Raw genomic sequence first — 24,001 nt, 5'->3', positions numbered from 1 at the left:
TATGACCAAGAGGAGTTCTCATTTTGAACATTTTGAAAAAATGAAGAGAATGTTTCGAAAGTTGAAATTTATCGGTGCCAGCACTAGACCGATGTGTCAAGATGGTTTTGTAAGAACGATTAATGCAGTGGAGCATCTTTTTGCAAATTTAAAAAAGAAATATAAAGTAAATAGTTTGTCCACGAGAAGACTCAACCAGGAGCCTCTTGATAATTGTTTTGGTTGCATACGCAGCTACTGTGGGCGCAATCAAAACCCAAATTCAACACAGTTTGTTGCAGCTCTTAAAACTGCATTTATTGAAAATTTACAACACGGCAGCCGCAATAATAGCTGCAGAGATGACAATAACATTGTACTGAGTGATTTAAAATCTTCATATATTAAAGATATTAATGAACATTCTTCTATTATTAATGTTGATAAAGACCAACATGATTCTTCTGTTCATGTGGACGCAAGTGAATTTGGAACACCTCAATGTTATGGTGAATTACAAACATGTGCATATGTTTGTGGGTATGTTATTAAAAAAATAAGATCAAATTGTAAAAAATGTAAAACTGCAATGCTTGTAGATCAAAACATTGAGGTAAGCCATTTGTTTAATTTTGTTGAATACAACTGTATTAACACCAGTTTGATGTATATAAATAATAACTTCATACAAACAGTCGCGTCTGCTACAACTATTGTTAATAAATATCTAGATGAAGAAGGTTATGTTGATGAGTTAAAAAATAGACTAATATATATACTAAAAACACAGTTGACATTTGATTGGTTACATACTTGTTCTAAGCATTTTGATGCAAATCGTATGCACATTATTGTGTCTGTTATATTTTTATGTGTTAAAAGCTACTGTACCATAAAAAATAGAATATTTGAAAAGGAAATATTAAAAGAATCTTTATCATGAAATATTGCAAAACCTTTAAAGGAAAGCAAAGTGACGTGAAATATTAAAGAATATATAACTAAATGATATTATAAACATAATATTGCTATTAGTTAGTCGTATGAATACCAAAGTTATATTTATTTATTCTCTAAGAATTAACATGATACATGTATACCATTAAAGTATTAAGACTAAGTTAGTAGGTAAGTGTTAGATGTTAAAATTATAAATGATTCAAATCATAACATTAATTTATAAACCAAATAAAGAACTGATAGCAGTAAATTATAATAAGCATAAGAATTAGATATAAATAATAATGCCAAAATTTAATATAATAGAAGTGATACCATGTAGACTTGTATAACAAATTAAAATGGACATCCAAAAATACTCTATTGATGTTCTATTTGAAAAGGGAAGGGTGCAATGGGGTCGAGTATGAGGTGCCATTTCTCTAAAATTACCTCTCGATGTTTTGATTTAATAGTTTTACAAAATTACTGATTTAAACATCAATAATTTTGATTAAAAATCTATTAAAAATTAACTGCCGGCCTCGGCTTTACATGGTAACAAAATGTGATTATAGCACAACTACGATCAATTATGTCAACATTTTTAAAGATCCATAATCATCTATCTCACTCAGTTACTCACTTTTTTACGCAGAGATTTAATGACCCAACTCTTTCATTTTACATATGATTTTATAAACATTTTCTTTCATAGAAACATTTCAAACATTTCCCTAAAAGTTATAAATACAACAAAAAAGAATTGGCAGAATAGGCGCAGCTGTTCTGAAGTGACGCTCTTACCTATATTCGAATATTGATTTTTATTAATACAAATTTAGCTCATTATGGTCCTTAGAATAAAGATTTCGGTGTAGTATTCAAATTTTAATTTTGAAGATATGTTTACAGAGTGATTGCCTCAAAATCGACCCCAATGCCATATTATATTTTATCATAAAAATACTCATTATACCTTAATACTTATAATAAGGGGGAAAGGTATTGTAAGTAATGGGGAGGCTGGTACACATTGCTATCGATATACCCTATCAGATTGACCTCTACGCGGAAAGTGGAAACTGTCGTGACTAATTTATCGTTGAATTCGTCACGATGGGTTAACTGACCTGCCTTTTCATCCTCACCAGTCATCCTTCACTGGTGCCCTGCCAGTGTATATAGATAGCGCGGGCAGGGTTACCATTTAATTATCATCCATAAAAAATACTCATAAAAAGTCATACATAGGAGTTACTGTTTTAACTTACAAAGTACTGTATACTTTCCTATTTTTTTTTATAAATCTCGTTTTCTACATAACTGTATGTATATCTATCTGTATTTATTTCTGTATTAAAATTTTTCAACAAGAAGTAAGCGAAAAATAAAAACTAGATTGTGATAATGTTCATTGTTTCATTCCCTCTTTTGTTCTCAAATAAATATCTGAATATATTAAAATCACATATTACGGTGTTCATTCAAACCGATTTTGTAAATGTGTATTGTTTCTTTATCTTGGGATAGGATAATTTTTATCTCCATAAATGGCGCTGTTGGCAAGATTTTGTGATTTGCGAAGCCAGAGTAAGTAGCTAGTTATAACGCTTAAGTAGCTTTTAAATTATCTGATTACTTGCTTAAGCAATGATTTAAATGATGCTTCACCATCATCATCATATCAGTTTTTAACTGTATAAAAACAAGTTTTAACTGTGCACTGCTGAATATAAGCCTCCCCCTCCCCTTAAGGGGGTATTACCAGTAGTTGCCACGCTTAACAGGCGGATTGGCAACCGCAGTTAGGCTTTGAATATGTTTTAAGAGGGACTGGTACCTATCACTCGCCTTTCCTTAGTTGGCTCTTACGACATCCACGGGAAAAGAAGGGGTGGCCTATTCTATGCCGGGACCACACGGGCAGATGATACTTGCCAGAGGAAAACTACAATAGTAGACAGTTGTTTCTGTTTAGGTAAATAATTTAGTCTTATTTATATTTTTTCCGTGTATATGAAGGTACAGGCGACATAGTAGTGACATTACATGGTACATTCAATCTTAATCCTTAGGAATGGCAACGCATGAGTAGTATCACAGTCTATACTGTGACGTCCATAGTGATATGTCCATAGGCGACGATTATAATTTCCGATTAAATTCTTCAATTTGTTTGTCTTCAAGTTGTATAAAAAAATATTATTCTCATGTGAATTTTAGTCTTATGAACAATCAGAAATCATAGCGCCTTATAAATATAATATAAAATAAATTAAAGATTTTTTTTATGCAAGTAGGTTTTAAACGTTTTTATCTATTCAGTAGCTTTTATTTATGTAAGGGTGATTTCCTATATAGTAAAGTGTTGCAATAGACGAAAATTGCACTATATTAGCTTTTTATAGCAAGGAGCTAATGTTACTCATTGGGGGTAAATGGATTTTTAGAAATGATTTACAACGGCCCCATTGCTAGCAATACACCCTATCAGGTTAACCTCCACGCAGTTTCGCTTGGAAACCATGATGGTTAATTCTTGTCGAATTCTTCACGATGGGCCGACTGACCTGCTTTCATCCTCATCTATCATCTATCACTGACGCCTCGCCAGCGTATATCGGTGGCGCAGTCGGGTTTACCATTCTATTTTCACCCATTAAAAAATATGTTGCTCATTTGCCACCAAGAAACGGGAAACGAGACAGGATATTAAAAAGGAACAGCAAGTAATTTGGTGTTAGTGATAGTTATAGTTTGATGTTATTATGAAAAAGGAAACTAAGTAGTTATACATAGTCTTTTTGATGGGTGAAAATGGAATGGTAACCCTGCCTGCGCTAACGGGATATTCTGGCGGAGCACCAATGAAGGGTGATCAATGAGAATGAAAACAGGCTAGTTAGCCCATCATGATGAATTCATCAGGAATTAACCATGATAGTTTCGAGGGGGAACCGCAAGGAGGTCGACCTGGTTAGGTATATTGCTAGCAATGTGATTCTTAGTCCCTATTACTAATAATCCCTTTCCCCCTACATAGTCAGAATGAGCTAGCAAGCATAAAATGTGGTGATGATGGATGGATGGATGTAAAATGATGATCATATAAGGAGCAGGAAAAGAAATTAAAGAATATATTGTTTAGATGGCTCACATCGTTACCACAGGTAATAATCCTTATTTTTGGCCTTTTTATTATATTGTAGTTGAGTATGGAGCCTCAATGTTATAAATTTATGTTTAAAGTAAAAATTTCAATTTCATGTTACAGCAAAATATTTATTGTAACGGCCAATATAATTTAATTTTCTAATAGATTCAAATAAAAATTATTATTATTTTAGTTTATGATGGTCCATAAAACAATAATTTTGGGAAATTATTAAATCAAAATATGAGGTTAAGAGACAAAGAGAAATAATAAATCAAAGTTTATCTCATTACTTAAAAACACAAACGATTACCGAATGAATATTAATATAGGCTCTGCAGAACAATTTTTGAACTAAAATTATGTCAGTCTTCTGTCACTATATCGTCAATGAAGTTCTTAATCGAAGAAAAAAGCATTTAAATAAAAAAGCTGTATAAGTAGGTAATTTTTGTTCCTTATCGCGATACACAGCTCAGCTTTATTCTTTAAAAAATTATCAGTATCTTACATTATAAAGTATTTAGATTGCCAATGTACGAAACAGAAAACACAATAATGTGTGTGTTAGAGCGAGAGAGACAATACAATAATAATTTGCATAACATACATTCGAAACTGTTTTGGCGCGATGATGTACAAAATAATTTCTAATAAATTTACCTATTGAAATGGAATTAGTTTCAAGTGAATATAATTAGTTAGTAATTTTAATTAATTATATTCACTAGAGAGCTTTGTCTATATATAATATGAATAACAGAGAAAATACTTATAATTTCATGTTTTACGTCTAAATATGTTTGAAACATTTAATTTATTTATAGCCATTACAAATATTTTGTATATGATTCGATAGAGCAAATTATTACATTTAAAAACTAATTAATGTTCTGAATGCTCATGTATTAATTTTTTTTTATTGCAACTTAGAAATAGCAAACAAGCTGACGACTCATCTGATGGAGCGTATATCTTTCGTCCTCTTTTTACTAATTACATTTCCATAAAAAGAAAGGAGGTAACTATATGATCTACAGTTTTTATTTTATCATTCTTTCTGTGTAATTCTTTGTTCTTAGCCATATAGCCATAGGCCGTAGCTAAAGGTTCTTAATGGTATAAAATAAAAAATCTATGGTCTAATCAATCTTTGTCAGTACGTATCAGTCAGTACACTACGTCATTTAGTGACTTCAGTATTTATTAGCATAAATATGGTCTAATCATAATAATAGTTATCATTTACGTTTTTTTTATACCATTTACTCTTGTAGACGAAACCTGAAGGAGTTTCCAACTTAAATTATAAAGACTTATATAAATAATATTGTTATAGTAATATAGATTATATATCTGTAGTCTGAGACTTGTATTCCGCCATGAATTTTTGTGATTTGGTATAGATCAACGTTTAACAAACAGGTTTGTTTTCTTATCAAAACAGATTTCTAGTTCTTAAAATTGCGACTAACAATATTAGTTAGTAACAATGTATATTACTAAATATCATTTTTATCAGTGGGTAGCTATACTTTGAAGCATTTCGAAATTCATCATTATAAACATGTGTATACACTAGTTAACACACTATTCTAACATTAGGATGGCTGTAAAAAAATGTTGTATTGAGAACTGTAACTCTTGTTCTACAAGAAAGGAAGATTTCGGTGTTACATACCACAGATATCCTAAAGACGTAACATTACGTGACATTTGGATAGAAGTTACACAATATAAATTAACTAACACTGATTTGGCAAGTTACGTGTGCTCTCGGCATTTTCGTAAATGCGATTTTCGAATATATAAGGACTCAAAATATGTTTTGAAGTCAGGTATTTCTTAGAATGTTGCTAGTAGCTTGAGTACATTGGTGTATTTTGAATGCTCAATTTACTTTGCATTATGTGTAGTATTTTATAGTAGTTGTTTTTGTTCACTGGATTCACTGATGTTTTTATTTTTTTTTTATTTATATTTACTTTGTATTTGATATTTGTAATCAGAATGACATTGCTTTTGATAATTTTTGCTAGTAGATTGAGCTTATGGAGTATAGTTAATGCATGGTTTTTTTTACTTTACAATCAATGATACAATTAATAATTTTGCTTGTAGATGCAATACCCTCAATATTTCCTTGGTCGTTACCAGACAAGAATACATTGAACATGGATATTAACAATGTTGTTAAAGAAGAAAGTGAGAATGATTCTCAGAATAGTAGTAAAGAGTCAGAAGGAGAGAATTTGGATGCTATAAAAAAGTATATTCAGGAACAAGAGAAGGAAATACAAGAGAAGGAGAAACAGCCAGAGGAAGAAAAAAAGATTGAAAATCAAAATGTAGAATTAGATAAATATAATCAATCTCTAGAGGAGAGAATGTCTGTGGCTTCCAGTATGATGGATGCAATACTCAATGAGTCTGAAGCATTAATCGCTAAAAGAATTATGAAACCAGAAGCTAAACAGAGTTTGTGTTCTGGTGACAAAGGTGAGTACACATTATGAAGTAATAAAAATGATAGAGAGTAATGTGGGGCCTATTCGGATATGCTATTTACATATTTCTGCTGTTATATTTGCAAAGCTATGTTTTGATTTGAAAAATGAGATATGGCAGTAAAATTGAAGTGTTCAGAGGCGTAACATGTTAGTTCTTAAGAATAACAATATATAAGGGGTACTATGGGTGTTGCAGTGTATTCTATGTTTTTGGTTTTGTTTATGTATATGAGTAACAGTTGTCACATTAGACCATATTGTTTCTCATATAATAGTAGTAATTTCTATTTTTTATTAAATTTGCTGTCAGGTTATAAGATGTAAAAAAGAAAACTTAATAATAAGTGTTCTAAATTAAATTGCTAAAAAGAGATCTCCTGGGATCACATTATTGTCTTTGATGACATTAATACAAGATAAAAAGAAGATGGTCTTGACATGTTTTTTTGTATTTTATAATTAGAAATATAAATAATTAGAAAACGGGAAGTTTGGGCATTATTGCTTATTATGAATATAATAACTATTTAATAGAATTGTGAGGTTCAGAAATCTAATAGTAATTTTTTATTTTAGTTTATCATAGAAAATCCTGAATTTTTAATTGTGTTGATATATTTTTTATTTCATTTTAATATTACGTCTGGAATCAACATCAACATAAATATGTAAATGTTACTTTAAAAACCTTAGGATTTATAATATAATCAGATGAAAATTATAATTGGATCATATTATTTTGATGCCGTTGTATTTAATATTGAAAATGCCTCATTTCTTTATCTCACTGTCACCATCATGTATTTAGGTCAAGGAGATTTTACTGTTGTTTTACATCTCTATCACTTATTGTTGCCTTTCATTATTACAGTGTGAGATAGAAGACATATAAAAGATCATAGTAATCTCATTGTATCAATATAGTATTAATTTTATTATATTTAATGTTATAATTTTTTTTACTTAAAGTGCATTATTTATTTATAGGTAACAGTACACCTCTCTCAGTAGGCTCTAGAGTGGAGGCAAAGGATTTTGGTGAATTTTGGTATGAAGCACAGATTGCTGAAGTCGACTATGATGAAATGGAGGTGCTTGTACATTATGAAGACTTGAAAAAGTTAGTTTTGTTGTGTATAATTACTAGCTGTCCCAGAAAACATCTCTTTCTAGCACCTACTGGGTTACTTTTTGCTATTTGAATAAAAAGTATCCTATTCTTCAAGTTGGATCTAATATATAACAATAAAATTTCATTAAAATTGAAGATTACCATGAATGAACGTCATGACGAGCCAATTTATATATTGAGACAAATTTAAATTATAAGTATGAAAATATTACTATTTTGTTTTCTGCACATATATATAATAAAACCTATGTATTGGCTCATATATGCAGTTTATCATAATTGCTGCTCATGATAATATTTACATTTCGGTTATTTTTGGTTTTTAATAATGGGGCAGTAGTTGATGGAATTTATTATTCCTATGATAAAAATAGAGTGTTATTGTGTAATTTAATTTCAGGCATGATGAGTGGATTAGTCTCAGCAGTCCAAGATTAAGACCCTTAGGTAGTGGTAATAATGTGGTAAATTCTCCTGAGCCTGCAAAAGAAGTACAAAGTGTATCAACACCAGTTGCTAATCCCATAATGGTTAAAGAGGAGCCTAAAACAGAAGAGAAACCTAAACTCACATTTGTAGTAGGTGAAAGATGTTTAGCTCGATGGAGGGATAATCGGAGATTTATGGCTACTGTCAATAAAGACTTGGGAAATGGTAAGGTTTGTTTATTTAATATTTTATTGTTATAAAGGTTTTACTGCCATATAAGAAATATAGTAATCATTTTCTTTTTTTATTAACAGGAAATTATGAGATAATATTTGATGATGGGTTCCTGTGGAAATGCAGTACCGCCAGGATGTACAAATCCAAAGTCACTGATAACTTAACTGTTGACACGACATCTTTGACAGCAAATTCAGTTCCCTCACCAATACAGCAAGGGGGCCCTAGTAGTGCCATGGCACTTCCTTACCACACACATCTATTTGACCCTAACCGTGATTATTTAGGTTCTAAAAGTGAACGTCGTGAAATGAAGAGAAAGTTGAATATTAAAGAAATATTCAACATTGGACAAAAGCGGTCAAAAAAACGGGCATCGGATAAACCCAAGGTTGCAGTGGTGAGAAAACCAAAGATTGTTAAAAAGAAATTGGCTGAGAAGCATCCAATTGATCCTGTTAAAGTGAAAAAGGAAGTTCCTGGTAAGTGCAATAATTTATTATTATTATCACAATTCGCCGTGTGTGCCCCGCCATAGAATGGGCCACCCCTTACTTTTCTGTGGGGTCGTAAGAGGTGACTAAGGAAGACCGAGAGATGGATAACAGCATTCCTCTTAAACATCTCCGAAAACCTAACTGTGGTGCCCAACTTTCCTGCCAAGCATGGCAACTACTGGCAATACCCCCCCTCTAATGGGGAAGGCTTTTGTTTAGCAGTGGACAGTTGATGGCTGAAATAATAAGAAAATATTTACAATTTTAATATTCTATAAATATAATATTTTACTGGTATCATACATATACCAAAAATAAAAACAAACAGCAATGCAAACTGTGTTAATAGCCAATCCTGTTGGCCTCGAAAAAATTACATTTGGTATTTAAATTTAATATTTTGGCGTTACTCGTGGAGCGATATTTAGTATAAATTTCATTTATTTTTTTATAATAATATATATGTATATTAATGCATATTTTCGATAATTTTCACTGTAAACAGAGGCAGTAGCATCAATAATAGGTACTGTTAAAAATGAATCAGACAATGAAGTAAAAGAAGAACCATCGCAAGAAACTAAATTAAAAAGAGAAAATAAATCTTCAGAAGAACCAACACCTTCAGAACTTAGCCATGAACAAGAACAACCTGTTCAAAGGTCAAATGACTACACTCATAAAATAGAAGAATCAGATAAACCAGAAGAATCAGATAAACTAGAAGAATCAGATAAACCAGAAGAGGATATGAATGAAGAAGAAGATATAAATGAGAAAATAAGTCAGTCTATGGAGAATTTAAATAAGGTACCAGGGACAATAGATATTTCAGATAGTTCTGACGTGCAGAGTAGTAAAATAGAGGATGATCGTGTAAGTTAATATATATTATAAATATTTGTCATTTATATATTGGAAAATTATGAATATAATAGCTTTGTTTCTTTTATATCTATAGTAAGGTATTTTTGAATTCTATTATCTAGATAATTAAAAAATTTTCTAGTATGTATTTATAATTTTATTGTTTATATCTATGCAGATGTAGTTTGCCTGATGTCTATTAATTATATTAGTTATAGAATTTCTGTTGTAATAAAAGTTGTTGTTTGATTTTTATAAAATCTAGACATCAGAAGAAGAACTCAAGCTGGAAAAGTTTGATAAACAAGATGGAGAGAAACATGAAGAAGTCATAGACAAGATAAAAGAGGTTATTACCAAAATAGAGGATGATTTATATAAAGTTGAAAAAGTAAATTCCCCAAAACCGGAGATTAAAGACGTACTAATAAAAATTGAAAAAAAGGAAGAAATAAAGATTGAGAAAGATGATGCTAAAGATGATGCTAAAGAAAAAAAGAAGTTAGCAAAGATAAAGAAAGGTAAAAAATTAAGATTGTTACAGGAGAGAAAGGTAAAGAAACAAGTGGAGAAGGTTAAGAGTGAATTGGAAGCTATGAAGAAGCAAGTAGAAGAAATGAAAAAGCAGATGATGATGAGAGCAGAGGAACTTGCGGAACACAATATGCCCATGGGTTTCTTGCTGCCAGGGGAGTGGTGCTGCAAATGGGTAAATGGACAACCAGTTGGAAAAGTTAGTGAGCTGGAAGCAGAAGTTAAGGATGGGAACACTAAGCCAGGCCTGCCAAGACGAAGTGTACAGGTAGATTAGGTTTATTTAAAAAAAATATGACTATATAAGAAAAGAGAACCAGGTTGCAAGTATTAATATACTTGCTTATATTTTCTAAAAAATTACTTATATAATTTTATTGAACTAATAAAAATATGGTATAAAAGGCGGACATAATGCTCGTAGTATTCTCTATCAGTCAACCACAAAAATTATATTTTTTTTTTTAAATTTTAGGTTGAAGATAAAAGATTACCGCAAGGTTGGACAAAGCATATGGTTCGCAGAAGTTATGGACATTCAGCTGGTAAATGGGATGTAGTTTTAGTAAGGTACGTGCTGTGTTGTTGAATTGCATTTCTTTTTTTCTTAGCGTGCTTTTAAAATAAAGTTTTTTTTATTCCTTTTCATAATATTTTTAAATTTATTGGCAGTCCTGATAATCGTCGGTTTCACACTAAAAATGAGATGCGTAATTATTTGGAAAATAATCCTAGCGAAGATTTACGTTCATATGAGAATGTGTTGCTGGACTTTGGAATACATCTCAAGCTGTCTCGCCGTATAGGATGGGTAACCACAACTCCAGGTACTTCTGTTTTATAATTTTTAATACACTTTTTATTATTTATAAATACTATATTAGATATAGAAATATAGATTGAAATACATAATAGAGCGGGAGAGCAAATTGCTTGATAATTTTATTTTTCCGGCGAACTTATAATTTGGCTATGATTTACTCATTGCCAAATTGAATCTAAATTTAAAATTGTAATTAATTGTCTTAGTAGATACAGTGGTTAACTATGCTGCTATGAAAGAAATTACCTTGTTGCCATTTACACATTTCACTTGTTTTTAATAAAGCGTAAAACCAATATATAGTGAATGCTAATCGGGAGTCGTTCTTTCTTTTTTCGCCTAGTCACATTACTTAAAGTTGGATTTATAAGTCACTGATTTATGGCTTATTTGTAGGTGGAACTGACACTACACCGGTCACGACACTGCCGGCAGGCACATTGTTTAGCACGTCACCGCTCGTGAAGCAAAGAAAACTGAGCCTTAAAAGCAGTAAGCACAGTGTTAAAGATAAAAAACGCAAAATGGGCGTTGGCGTCAAAATACGACGCGATGAAAATGTGAGTGAAATAAATTACTTTGAATTATCTTAAATTATGACAATATTATTTAAAACTATTTGTAAACTAGATACAGAGTTTACAATAGATATCTATTATACGTGTATACATATATGTAATTTTATCTTGTAATATACAAATTTATAATCGGCTTTTCAAAGGTTAACTGTAAGAGATCCCTCTATGGGATAAGTCCGCCATTGTATATTAAATGTTTTTAATGTGTATATTTTAAACAAGCTGACAACCCACTTGATGGAAAGTTGTAACCGTCGTTTATAGACATGAAGTACCATGGGCGTAATAGAATATACTGTGTCGCCTATGGTACTGTTCATGTTGCCATTCAATTTTTCTGTAACCTGTAACGTGCCCAATGTAAAATATGTATAATAAATGTTTGTACAATACATTTGGTCTAAGCCATAATTTATTATTATTACTTAGACCAAATGTAGTGTAATATTATAGTTTGTTTAGTATTTATATGAACAGTTTTACAACCGACTTCAAAGAGAAAGAGGTTCTCAATTGGTATTTTTTTATGTTTTATGGATTTTTCAAATCGGTTTACGAATATCTATATACATATGTAACGGGAAAGTAATGACTGTGTTTTTGTCGTTTCCGGCAATTGTTTCAACGTCATCTGGAAGTCACCTTCGGGGGGCATTTGGCGCTTTGCGTTAAAGTGTCTCGCCTCCACAGTGAAAGTTGTACAAAAGTCGATTGCTTGGGTACCTCTGTCCCATTCGTGTTTCAACCGTGAAGCAGTTGTGTTTGCATAGCTGTGTTTCGGTTTGAAGGGTGGGATATGGCGTGAATTAACTTGGTTAAAAAGGAATAACACCTGAGTCCTCAGGAATGGCAACGCATCATGGGCAAAACAGTATACTCTGTTATGTCCATGGTACTTCATGTCTATAGGCGACGGTTACCACTTTCCATCAGGTGGACCGTCAGCTTGTTTGCCATTCTATGTTGTATAAAAAAAAACCGATTTGGAGATTTTTTTTATCTGAAAGAATATACTTATAGCTTGGAATTTTTTATCAAAATCGATTCATTAGTTTAGTTTTTAAATCAAAATAACTTGTTTTGTCACAATTGAAGTCCGTTTTTTTTTGCGTAACAATTTTAATTATTTCGTCTTGCTATAGCATCCGTTGTCTACTACTGGTGCAGAAGGCAGTAACGAAGGTGTGTTTCCACCGAAATTAAAGTTAAAGAAAAAAGCAAGATCAAAGTTAAAGTCGTTAACAACGTCGAAATATAAGCCAATAATTGATTCTCCTGCCTTAGAAGATGGATATGGTAAGTAGTGCTCAGTGAGTTTTTAAAATGGTTTTGTGATTATGTTGTTTATATGAATTTATATGTATATGTAGTATGTATGTGTGACCTTTTAGGGACCTAGTGTAAGTAGCGTAGATTTAGGACTGTGCAAGCGAGCGGCTAAGTCGACCTCTCTTCGTCTTGCACTGTTATGACATTCTATGGTATGATATATGATATAGTATAGTATGAAACTCGTTTTGAGGTTTCATTTTTTATACGATTTAGAATGGCAAACAAGCTGACGGCTCACTTGATGAAAGTGACATAACAGAATATACAATGTCGCTCATGATACCCTTCATGTGTTGCCATTCCTGAGGACTAAGTTGTTATGCCCTGTAATTTCTAAATGAATTAATAAAGCTTAATCGATACAATGTTTAACATTTTTAATTTTGATATCAGTGTTATTTCATTATTAGTTGTATCTCGCGGCTTTGCGCAGTGAATCAGTACATAAAATATCCTATGTAAGAATATTATCTCTCGTGTACTAAGTTTAATTCAAATACGACCAGTGGTTTTTGTTTGAAAGAGCAACAAACATCTATCTATCTATTGTTGCAAACTTTCGCATTTATTATATTAACAGGATTGTCCAAGTTATATCGCTTTTGTACACCTTTATCTATGTTACAATTATAGTTGGCATTGTGCAATGACTAAATTTTATTTAAGTGTGGTTAAATTGCTTGAAACTTTATTGTACCCTTAGATATATGTGAAATCTAATAATATGACACAAACAGTTTTAATTTTTGTATCACATTTCAGTATATGTTGGAGCACTGAAGGTACAAGTCATAGATAATCTACTGCGCTGCCCAGCGGAAGGGTGCTTAAAGAATTTCCGTAACAATACACTTCTGCAAATGCATATCAAGCATTACCACCGGGAGCTTCGTAAAATGATGGGCAGAACACCCAAAGTTCTGGACTTGGCTTACGCTAGGACTATGCCCACTGATATAGAATCGCCTAAAATGCCAGAATTAAAGACTATTAAAGTCAAAATACCGAGATTACCAAAGCGTTATGAAGAGGTGAAACAAGAATTAAAAGAACCAAAGATAGAAGTGCCCATAGAATGTCCAACTACTCCTGTGAAGGCTGAAGTGGAGATATCAAAACAAGATTCTCCTAAACTTAGGCACGCGTTAATAAACAAGCCGGTGAAACGACCGAGAGTTCTATTGCCAGTCAGGAGGATTGAAACAGTAGAACCTGAATTGAAGAAACCAAAGACGGAAAACCAAGTGGAGACAGATAATGAAATTATAGATCCACTGGTATACATACCCCCGATAGAGCAGTTAGATTTCGAGACCGCCATATCCACTCACACTGTAACAAAGCCCTTAGAACGAGTTACGAAGGATAAACATATTTTACCATTAAAGAAGCCTTTAAGCGATGATGACGAATGGTTCGGTGGTAATTCTGACATGGAGACAAGGTCCAGTTTTCCAAGATCAGGGACACCGGATTCGAAACATACGGATCAGAAGCCTGTGTTAGCAGTGTCGAACGAGGAACAGAAAGAATCGGATATGTACACGTACACAGAGAGTGAGTAGTCAGTCATATTTGCAGCTTAGATTATATAGATAGAGCATCGAGTCTCAAAAACGGGTCAGCTTTTTGTCAGCTAATTGCAAATTAGTTTACTCGTTTTTTTATCAGTATTGTATATACTTACTCATAAAATGTATTGTGATGTATTATTTAATAAATAAAATGAATGTTTACGCATTAAAAAGATGCAGAAATTATAAAGTTAAATAAATATAGAAATTATAAAGGAAACACACATAACTATTTATCATGCAGAATTGTAGGAAAAAGTTGACTCATTTTTTTCGAAGCATTTCTATGGAGACACTTTATCTATGTAATCTAATATTTACAGTTTATTGTTAACTAAGGATAATGGTTATAACTTCTAATATTTAACGAATTTTCTTCTTATACCCCATTATACAATATTGTTGATACTTGATGGAAAAGCAAGTCAAACTCTTTAAGTTTCATATTTTGTAATATTTAACCTCGTTCATATTGATAGATGATGCTTTCCACCTTATGAGGTTGGCCACGAGTACGCTGGCAGTTTAATAATGAGTTTTTCTTGAGTATTCCTTTAAAGTAATAATAAAGTACTTAAAAAATAAAAAAAAGACATGTTGCAAATTGTAAATTTAATAAAAAATTAACCAAGTAGGTGACAAAACAACGTTTGCAGGTCAGTTAGAAATATATACAACAAAATAATCTGTGACAGATGGGGAGCGTATCAAGATAGTGCACATGAAACGCGAGGAGATCATCAACTGCCACTGCGGGTTCCGCGAGGAGGACGGCCTCATGGTACAGTGCGAGCTGTGCCTCTGCTGGCAGCACGCGCTCTGCCACAACATACAGAAAGAATCTGAGGTGAGATCACTTTGAGATTTGTCAAACAGAGAACATGTGTTCATATGTTTGTTTTTTCAATTTATTCAGCTGCCTGCTGTATTAATAGAGATGAAATATTTACAATATTATAAAAAGTATTATTATCAGTTGTCTAGTATCCATAGTACAAACTCTGCCTAAAACATAGAACAAACTAATAGTTACTAGCTTATTTACTAGTCACAACATGCTGTTATAAATTTAAGAGATCAAAATGATTTGATTTCTTTAAAAGGTTCATGTGCATTATTATTGTATTTAATGTTTGTTATATATGCCATAATGCAATATGCTGTTGGTGTTCCTATAAATAAATCTCTTGTTACATTTAATTTCTTTTTAAATTAGTTTAATGTTTTTATTTATTATTTGTGTCAGGTACCGGAGAAGTACACGTGCAGCATCTGCCTGAATCCGCGGCGCGGGCGGCGCTCGCAGCGGTTCCTGCACGACCAGGACCGCCTGTACGAGGGGCTGCTGCCGGGCGCGCCGCCCAGCGCCTCGCTGCGGCGCTCGCACGAGCTCGCCGGCAACCTGCTGCGCATACGGGACGCGCTGCACGCCTGCCGCCTCAAGTACCACGTCGCCACGTGAGTGCACATTACTATATTTATAAAAATTTGACGTTCATAAGCGGCTAAAATGTCCTACATGAATAAATGATTTTTGAATTTTGAATTTTTTTGAATTTTTATTTTATTATCATAGCAGCTGTCAACTCTCCACTGTTGAATATAGGGTCTCCCCAATCATTATTGGGGAGGGCTTTGCCAGTAGTTACCATGCTTGGCACGCGGGTTGGCAACTGCAGTTAGGCTTTGGTAATGTTTAAAAAAAGGACACTGCTCGACCATCCCTCGACCATTAAGGTCTCTTAGTTGCCTATTGCGACACCTACGGGAAAGGAAGGGGTGGCCCATTCTATGCCGGGACCACACAGATAATATAACATTTATATTGGACCGGTACAGGAGTAGTGTGCTAAGCATACAAAACGTGCTGCATATTTCTAATCTATTGGCACATATGTTTTATTAAAGTACAAATGAGAAAGAATGATATCTCAGATACTGCTGTTTCCTTATGTCTCAAAAATATAGCAAAAATAAATTTGTCGATTGATTAGTACTTGTACCTTACCTTTTTATATGGACATATGTATATGTAGTGGGTATGATAATATATAGGGTGTGCTGCATGTCTGCTAAAATGACACGGAATTCTGTCATGAATTAAAAAAAAAAAAAATTGCTACACACAGTATACCTGTATGCATGTTCTATTTAATTGCTAAAACTTTGTTTACAGGAAAAAGAATCACCCGAAACTGTACCTCTGGGCCCAAGATTGGGAGAATGGTGATATTAACTTCAGCCAGGATAGATTGAACTCTGACTACTCAGATTTGAATATCATGATCAACAACATCGGCAAGGAGAATCTACCGCTGAAGGATGATATGAGAGACATGAACCTTGATATGAGGATTGATGATGAGAATGACAGGTATTTATGTTAATATACAATTTAGCACATGTGTTTTGACAGAAAGTTAATGCACTTTTTACTCTGCTTTCCCTATGAGGTCTTGAAGATTAAATATATTAGTTGTTTACAATAGTTTATTGATTTCTGATTGTTCTTTTAATTTATAATGTTCATTGGGCAAATTATTTTAACAAAAATAAATATTCATTATTTAAACAAAGTAATGAATATTTATATTGCGTGTAATAAACAAAATAAATAAAAAAATCATTTCTCTGTTTGTCCATTGGTTGTCACCATGCATTAAAGTTTAAATAAACAATTATAAAGCTTGAAAACATGACTTAAATGCTTTATAGTTTGTTTGGATCCTGCAATTCGATACTTCATGACCATATTGCCTTTATTGTACATGACGAACTTTAGAGTTGTTTTTTGGACAACTTTACATGTTCGCCAAAGCATAGTTTTAAAAATTACATTGAAGAATTTAGAGTTTATAGTGGAATTCATCTTGTGATCCTTGAAATGCAGTTAAATGACTAGTCAGTTATAATAAAGTTTTAAAAAGAACAATTTTTTTATAGGTTCAGTCAAAGAGAAGGCCCGCTAGGTCCACAAACTCTCCTCAGTGGCCTGCTTTCTAGCCCAGGGGGAGTGTCTCTCGACTTACCTCTCAGCAATTCAGATTTGGACAAATTGACAAAGAGTGTTCAAGGTAATCTTTTAGTATTTTTAAGAATTGTTAAAAAAACGCTATCATTATGTTCATAAAAAATAAATACCAATTTTACTAGCTTCATATTTAATTTATTCTATACATTTGTGAAAAATCTTGATATTTTTTCGTGTAGGTTGACTAAGAGATTAAATTGTTATTGCGGTGTTAAAATTGTTACTTTAAGCGAATCATATTGATTAATTTTGTATGCGAGATGCATAATGGGTATACACAGTGAATTTTAATATGATTCACACGTAAAAAGCTTATAGTAAATTTCATGATTTTACGATGTTTGAAAGTGACCATAAGATCTATAATTGTAATATCTTTTTAAAAAGATATTCTCAAATAACTGAATGGTATGCAAACATTGTTTCACCATATTGATTTTGTCTACTAGCGTGTTTTGCTGTTCACGTGACTTACATTTCTCCCTCTACTAGCGGTAAACGTAATGTCATGTATTGGTATATAAAGCATCCCATGTAGAGACATAATCTACCCGTGTATCAAATTTCATTAAAACCGGTTCGGCCGTTGAATACGTGATTGAATAACTAAACGTATGAACTTTCATATTTATAATATTAGTAGGATTAGATGGTATCCATTAGCTAAATAGTGAATCAATTTGCAGAACAAGAACAACAGAGAGCGACAGGGCCGCAGCCGGAGCCGGCGATAGAGAACAGCGCGTGTCGGGAACGTCTATTGCGGCATATTCAGCGCTCTCAGGCGCTTATTGACGCGAGGCTCGACTCCATTGAGGCACAGGTTGCGGGTATGTTGTTTTGATACTTCCACAAAGGTATACAATATGTACACCTTAATATTCAATATAATTTTTACTTGTTTAGATTAATATGACCAAAAAGTATAGAAATATTTTTAAAACAATTATGAATATAGAATAAATCATGACTTCTATATGGATAGAATTAATTAGAAAATTTCTCTGTCAGTGCTATAATTATCTGTCGCAATGGTAAATTACATTATTGTTATGGCTATTTGTGGATATCACAAATGGCCCTACTTTCTTATTTTTCATAATTAAATGTCGTTTTTTAAAATCTTATTCTAAATTTAAAATAAAATACGTAAGTTTTATTCATTAACGTTTACTGACAGGAAATGGATATAATATTTTTTTTTGCTAAGAATATCAAGTTGAACGATTCATGTCATGAAAATTATTGTATGAAATATAAGTGGCTTAGTGCCACGTCGGGCATTGTAGAATTATTATATTGTGCTATTTATGGTGTCTCTTGTGTACTTAGTTTAGTTAACCTGAGGACTTAGAGCTTTTTGTATCTTCAGATTGAAATAGAATAATATAGTATTGATATATATATTCTTTATTGCACAAAAACATACAGTAACAACAATAAGTTAATAACAATGTTAGCAAAGGCGAACTTATCTCTAAAAGAGATTTCTTCCAGTCAACCTAATGTTACAGTAGAACTAGAAATGGACAGAAATTTAAATAAATATTTACATAAATTATAAATAATTATATATATACACACATGCATTCACATATATACATACATACACATACACATATATATACATATACACATACACATACACATACACACATACATACACACGTTAAATACAACATATAAATATCAAATACAAGAGAACACAATGATGACAGTCTTCTAATCATTTTTATATTTAAATTAAATTGGAAAGATAAAATGATTGATGTTACAGTCTACAGAACTAGAAATGGATCTTGAATCGATTACTGCCGTTACTGTTGCACATCATTTTATTGTCATGTTAGATTCTCAATTATTGCTAATTATGGCTTTATTGAAATAATATAAAAAATTTGTTCAGTTTGATAACTACTGTAGTTGTCCAATTGGATTTGATGTTTTGTGTGTAAACTTTTTTTTTTATACAACTTAGAATGGCAAACAAGCTGACGGTCCACCTGATGGAAAGTGGTAACCGTCGCCTATAGACATGAGCGGTACCATAGACATAACAGAGTATACTGTTTCGCCCATGATACCCCCCATGCATTGCCATTCCTGAGGACTCAGGTGTTATTACTCTGTACCCAGTAAATTCACGCCATATTCCACCTTTCAAACCGAAATACAGCCATGCAAATACAACTGCTTCATGGTTGAAACACGAATGGGATAGAGGTACCCAAGCAATCGACTTTTGTACAAAGTCTTTCTCTGGTGAACTTAAAAGATCTTATCTGGGTTTTACAGAGTTGGAGTCACAAGACCCATCGTTTGAGGATGACGAAACCGCAGACTACTTCCCGCGCACGAAGCAAACCATCCAGATGTTGATGAGGGATCTAGATACCATGGAGGAGCTCGGAGCTAGTTAGTGGATCTTCGATTCGAATTTATTTTGAAATCGTCTTTAAGTTAATTCAGCTTTAATTGGAGCAATTTAGTTTTGCTTGTGCCCCTTATAAACACTTTTGTTATAAAAAAATCTGCGTTTTTAAGAAAAAGTTAATGATCTATTTATGTGGTCACTCTGATTTTGCGAATTATTAAAAAAATATTTCACTGATGTATTTCTTGCGATTTATTGCTGTAGTGTAGTTGGTTTTTATAAGCTTTGGTAATAATAATAAGGAACAAGATCTCCAAATAATTAGCTGCGTGAATAAGAAACAGAATGGTGAATAAAACTCAATGGAAATCTGTTATAAGGTGGGCAAGTTCGTTTATGTAATTTACATAGGATCTTAATCTTAGAAATTTATGTAAATAGTATATGGAAATAAATTTTATTAAAATAAATGCATTTACCAAATATATAAAACTGTGTTTATCTTCTATACTTATAATAAATCTGTAGAGATCAATTCTGTACATGAAATATATTTCCAAAATAACTATCAGGGGGTGATTAGTGATCGATACTGATGCCAAAAATGCAATCAGTAAAATTTTTGTCTGTCTGTCTGTATGTTCGTTATAGAAACAAAAACTTCTCCATGGATTTTAACGAAACTTTGTACAATTATTCTTCATACTCCTGGGCAGGTTATATATACTTTTCATCACACTACGATCAAGGAGCAGAGCCGTGAAGGACAATGTGTTATATATACTTTTATTTTACAAAAACAACGGAAACGCGAACGAAGTCGCGGGCAACAGCTAGTCTTTACCAAAATTGTATTCAGAAGCTACATTACTAAATATCAATATACCTTTCACTTTCCTTTTTAAGTTTTAAATGAAAGACAACTGTAGAACTGTAGATTTTTTATTACACATACTGTAAAATACAAAATATATTAACCCTCATAAAACTTAGGAAGTTGATCACCTAAAATGACGGACCTTTCCACCCCAGCCTCTGTAATGACGCCCAATCTTACGACGCCTCCGGAGGATCCATCGCGCAGCATGGCCAATGTTAGTGTATTTGTAACAAACTTTACAGCTTCCTCCTTGCTCATGTTAGGCTTGAAGTTAGCATCAACATAACCATAGACATAGCTAGATCCAGACCCACCAATGGATACAGCTTGTCGTTGGACCATACCCCCAATGGGTACTGAGTAGATTTGTCCTGAAACAGGTAAATTTATTGATTATTATACAACTGCTGGACCCGAGATTCTTGTATGTTATGTATGATGGTTTGTATTCTTACAGAAATTATTTACTTGATTTTGGTACATAAGCCATAATTTGATTTGTTTTATAGTTATTTAGTGGCAAATTTATATATTTGTTACTAGCAAGTTATTCTGATTTTGCCACCCATATGACCATTCCTTACTTTATTTTAAACATTTCAAATAAACTCTTAGTGGCATTTTAAAAATAATCACCTCCTTTCTTTTTATCCCATCCAGCTACCAGAATCCCAGCCACAAGTGAATCACGGTAGTTGTAGCAGAGCTCACGGAATATGGATGCAGCTGTCTGCACTAGAGGAGGTTCTCCTAATTCCATCTTGTGGAAATCTGAAATGAATTATATGAAATGTTCAGGACTTGTCTTTAGCTATAGACACATAAGAAAATTACACTATGTCAAATTTTACCCATGTAAGTGACACTGACTTAGAGATTGGTTTAAAAAAATCTGCCAAGCACAAGTTGGACATATGTCGAGGGTTCTGTACAAATTATTTTTTTTTTTCCCATAACTACAAATTTATTTATTTAAACATTAATGCATAGTAAAATTTTATGTACATTTATTGGACTTAACACCAGACAGTGTTCTCTACCAGTCAACCATTAGGCAAACCAATATATACATAAATACAATATATACATTTTTTAATATAGAAAAAAATAAAGCAATATTTGATAAATTTAGTTTCAGAGTTTTCCTTTTATTGTAATGTACAACATCGCTTGTCAAATTTTATTATTTTAGAACATTTTACAAGCGAATTAAAACCTATGCTTTCAAAATGTATGCTTTAAAAGGATAGATTATTTCTATTAACTCAGAAGATAGATTTGAGTGAAGATTGACCACTGAGAGGGCAAACAAGCATAAGACTGGAATTATGAAGTCACAGCAAATGGTTTTATTATTTATTCACATCTTCAAGGGATTGCAGATTTGAGTATTTGATATAATAATTTCAGCTTGATGATGTGCAAGTGTGTGCACACCTGTGGTTTATAGGGTGCGACTTTGAAAGTTGCATAAAAAATGTTATAATGTAAACAAAGATTTGAATCAATATTCATGTATGAAAAATTACAGTACTTACTTAAATGGTATGTGACAATATCAGCAATAGCTTGTGTATCAGCAGCAGAACCAGATCGACAACAGTAAATATGGTCAGTGATTTTAGTGAGCTTGTCGGTGACTCTGTTGGCGATGTACGCGCCCGTCGTTGTTCTAGAGTCTGCTCCGATCACCACTCCGCCGTTGAACTCGCACGCCATAATAGAGGTACCAGTGCTGTGGGGTGCACTCATCCATTCTGGGATGCATGGGTCGGCGTATGTGTTGATAACGGACGTTGCCATTTTATTTACTGGAAGAATAACAAATCATAGGTAACAACAATTTGGGGGCTAAGAAAGAAAAAAAAAGAAACAACAATTTGAGCTTTAAGATGAAGGTTATTTAAGTATTAAGTATGTTGAATCTGGTTTCAAAGGAATATATTATTAATTTATATTGACTACTTAACACTTACAGATGAAAGATGTATAAAATTTAAAACTATGAAAAAAGTTACAAATCACGATTTTATTCCGGTTACACTTAGAAAAAGACAAACAAATTGTCAATGTCAAACAAGAAAAATGTCAAATCATCAGTGTGTATTCCGTTACTTTATGTACAATTATGAAGGCTATGAGATCGATATCGATGGTGTTAATGATTTAGATTTATTATCTTTAAAACAAAGTTAAACTTATAAATGAAATAAAGACATATCAGAAAATTAATTTTTAAACAAATAGTGCTATTTGCTATTTAACGGCAAGAAATTATTAATTTACAACAGTAATTTTAGTTCTTAAATAGCACGACAGAGGCAGCACCAACGGTCGCTCGTTAATCACTTATATTGAAGATAAAAAATTTATTGTGTGTTTTTACTAGCCTCTAATAGAGAGTTCACTTTCATATCAAAGAATTACATAGCAAGTATTGCTTGCACAGCGCGGTTTTGGAGATGTTTCTTCCCACGGACTAATAAATTATGAATCGTGCTCTCTGGCAAAGTTTTCCCGAGAGATGAATTCTATAAAAATGGAGTAAAGAGGTTTCTTTAAGATTGGTAATATGGGCATAATGTTTCTGTGCTCTGGTATTGTAATCTTTTATTGGCTATAGTAACCACATGTTTAGGTGGACCGTATGCTTGTTTGCTGCCTCAGTTTTATGAGATATATTTGTTATTACAACTATTTGCTGTTATAGGGATCATTATCCGGCGTGGAGGTTGACTCTACTTAAAGTGGCATAGTAGTATTGTTAGTAATAAGACTGCTTACTATAATTCCCTTCTTTCCAATATAGATCGTTTAGGTCAGAATGGTTTCAAAATGTGGTTTCTAAAAGAAATATGGAATGAGGTTTTCTTCAGTACAGCAAGTGTGATGGATGACCTTTATGATGAAATGAAAATATAATAAATAGCTAATTACTACTCGCTTTTTATATAAGACATGGGTACCTACTAGGGGGAGACTGAACAACAAGTCATTTTCACGTCTATTGATTATCTGGTGTCTATGCACTGTGTTATATCACTTATTATATTTATTTTCTAGTGTAAATATTAGCGTTCTAAAAATGGTTGAGCGAAAAGGTATGGGATTTCATGAAAGTTTGCACT

General features: G+C 32.5%; 2 protein-coding genes across 3 annotated transcripts; one reads left to right on the top strand and one right to left on the bottom strand.

Annotated features, from left to right (window-relative positions):
- The first annotated feature begins 5,261 nt into the window (after positions 1-5,261).
- On the top strand, positions 5,262-20,480 carry LOC113522526 (PHD finger protein 20). Of its 2 annotated transcripts, XM_026908232.3 has the most exons (19): positions 5,262-5,500; positions 5,681-5,913; positions 6,197-6,574; positions 7,573-7,705; positions 8,118-8,371; positions 8,461-8,865; positions 9,386-9,756; positions 10,013-10,549; positions 10,757-10,851; positions 10,954-11,108; positions 11,501-11,664; positions 12,825-12,978; positions 13,777-14,571; positions 15,284-15,435; positions 15,835-16,046; positions 16,765-16,962; positions 17,532-17,662; positions 18,306-18,449; positions 19,915-20,480. In XM_026908232.3, exons 2-19 carry the CDS (start codon positions 5,682-5,684, stop codon positions 20,037-20,039), a joined length of 4,635 nt encoding a protein of 1,544 aa, XP_026764033.2. In that variant the 5' UTR covers positions 5,262-5,500; position 5,681; the 3' UTR covers positions 20,040-20,480. The 2 variants fall into 2 exon arrangements, with proteins under 2 accessions (XP_026764033.2, XP_026764035.2); XM_026908234.3 differs by lacking the exon at positions 5,681-5,913 and having other exon boundaries at positions 5,263-5,500.
- Positions 20,481-20,919: 439 nt separating this feature from the next.
- Positions 20,920-22,984, bottom strand: LOC113522638 (proteasome subunit beta type-6). The gene is made up of 4 exons (XM_026908394.3): positions 22,850-22,984; positions 22,412-22,684; positions 21,510-21,644; positions 20,920-21,244 (listed from the first exon to the last, which is right to left on the bottom strand). The coding sequence occupies exons 2-4, from the start codon at positions 22,674-22,676 to the stop codon at positions 20,967-20,969; spliced, it is 678 nt and encodes a 225-aa protein (XP_026764195.1). The 5' UTR covers positions 22,677-22,684; positions 22,850-22,984; the 3' UTR covers positions 20,920-20,966.
- Between the last annotated feature and the right edge of the window lie 1,017 nt (positions 22,985-24,001).

This window comes from Galleria mellonella, unplaced genomic scaffold (genome assembly GCF_026898425.1).
Source record: "Galleria mellonella isolate WM207_F2 unplaced genomic scaffold, CSIRO_AGI_GalMel_v1 utg38, whole genome shotgun sequence".
NCBI classification, from domain to species: Eukaryota; Metazoa; Arthropoda; class Insecta; order Lepidoptera; family Pyralidae; genus Galleria; species Galleria mellonella.
This window is presented reverse-complemented; position numbering and strand designations above follow the sequence as displayed.

Coding starts and splice junctions, on each gene's coding strand:
- LOC113522638 (XM_026908394.3), bottom strand. CDS start 22,676: ATGGCAACGTCCGTTATCAACACATACGCCGACCCATGCATCCCAGAA. Junction 21,645..22,411: donor TATTGTCACATACCATTTAA/GTAAGTACTGTA, acceptor AATTCATTTCAG/ATTTCCACAAGATGGAATTA. Junction 21,245..21,509: donor ATGGGATAAAAAGAAAGGAG/GTGATTATTTTT, acceptor TACCTGTTTCAG/GACAAATCTACTCAGTACCC.
- LOC113522526 (XM_026908232.3), top strand. CDS start 5,682: ATGGCTGTAAAAAAATGTTGTATTGAGAACTGTAACTCTTGTTCTACA. Junction 10,852..10,953: donor TGGGATGTAGTTTTAGTAAG/GTACGTGCTGTG, acceptor ATTTATTGGCAG/TCCTGATAATCGTCGGTTTC. Junction 15,436..15,834: donor ACATACAGAAAGAATCTGAG/GTGAGATCACTT, acceptor TATTTGTGTCAG/GTACCGGAGAAGTACACGTG.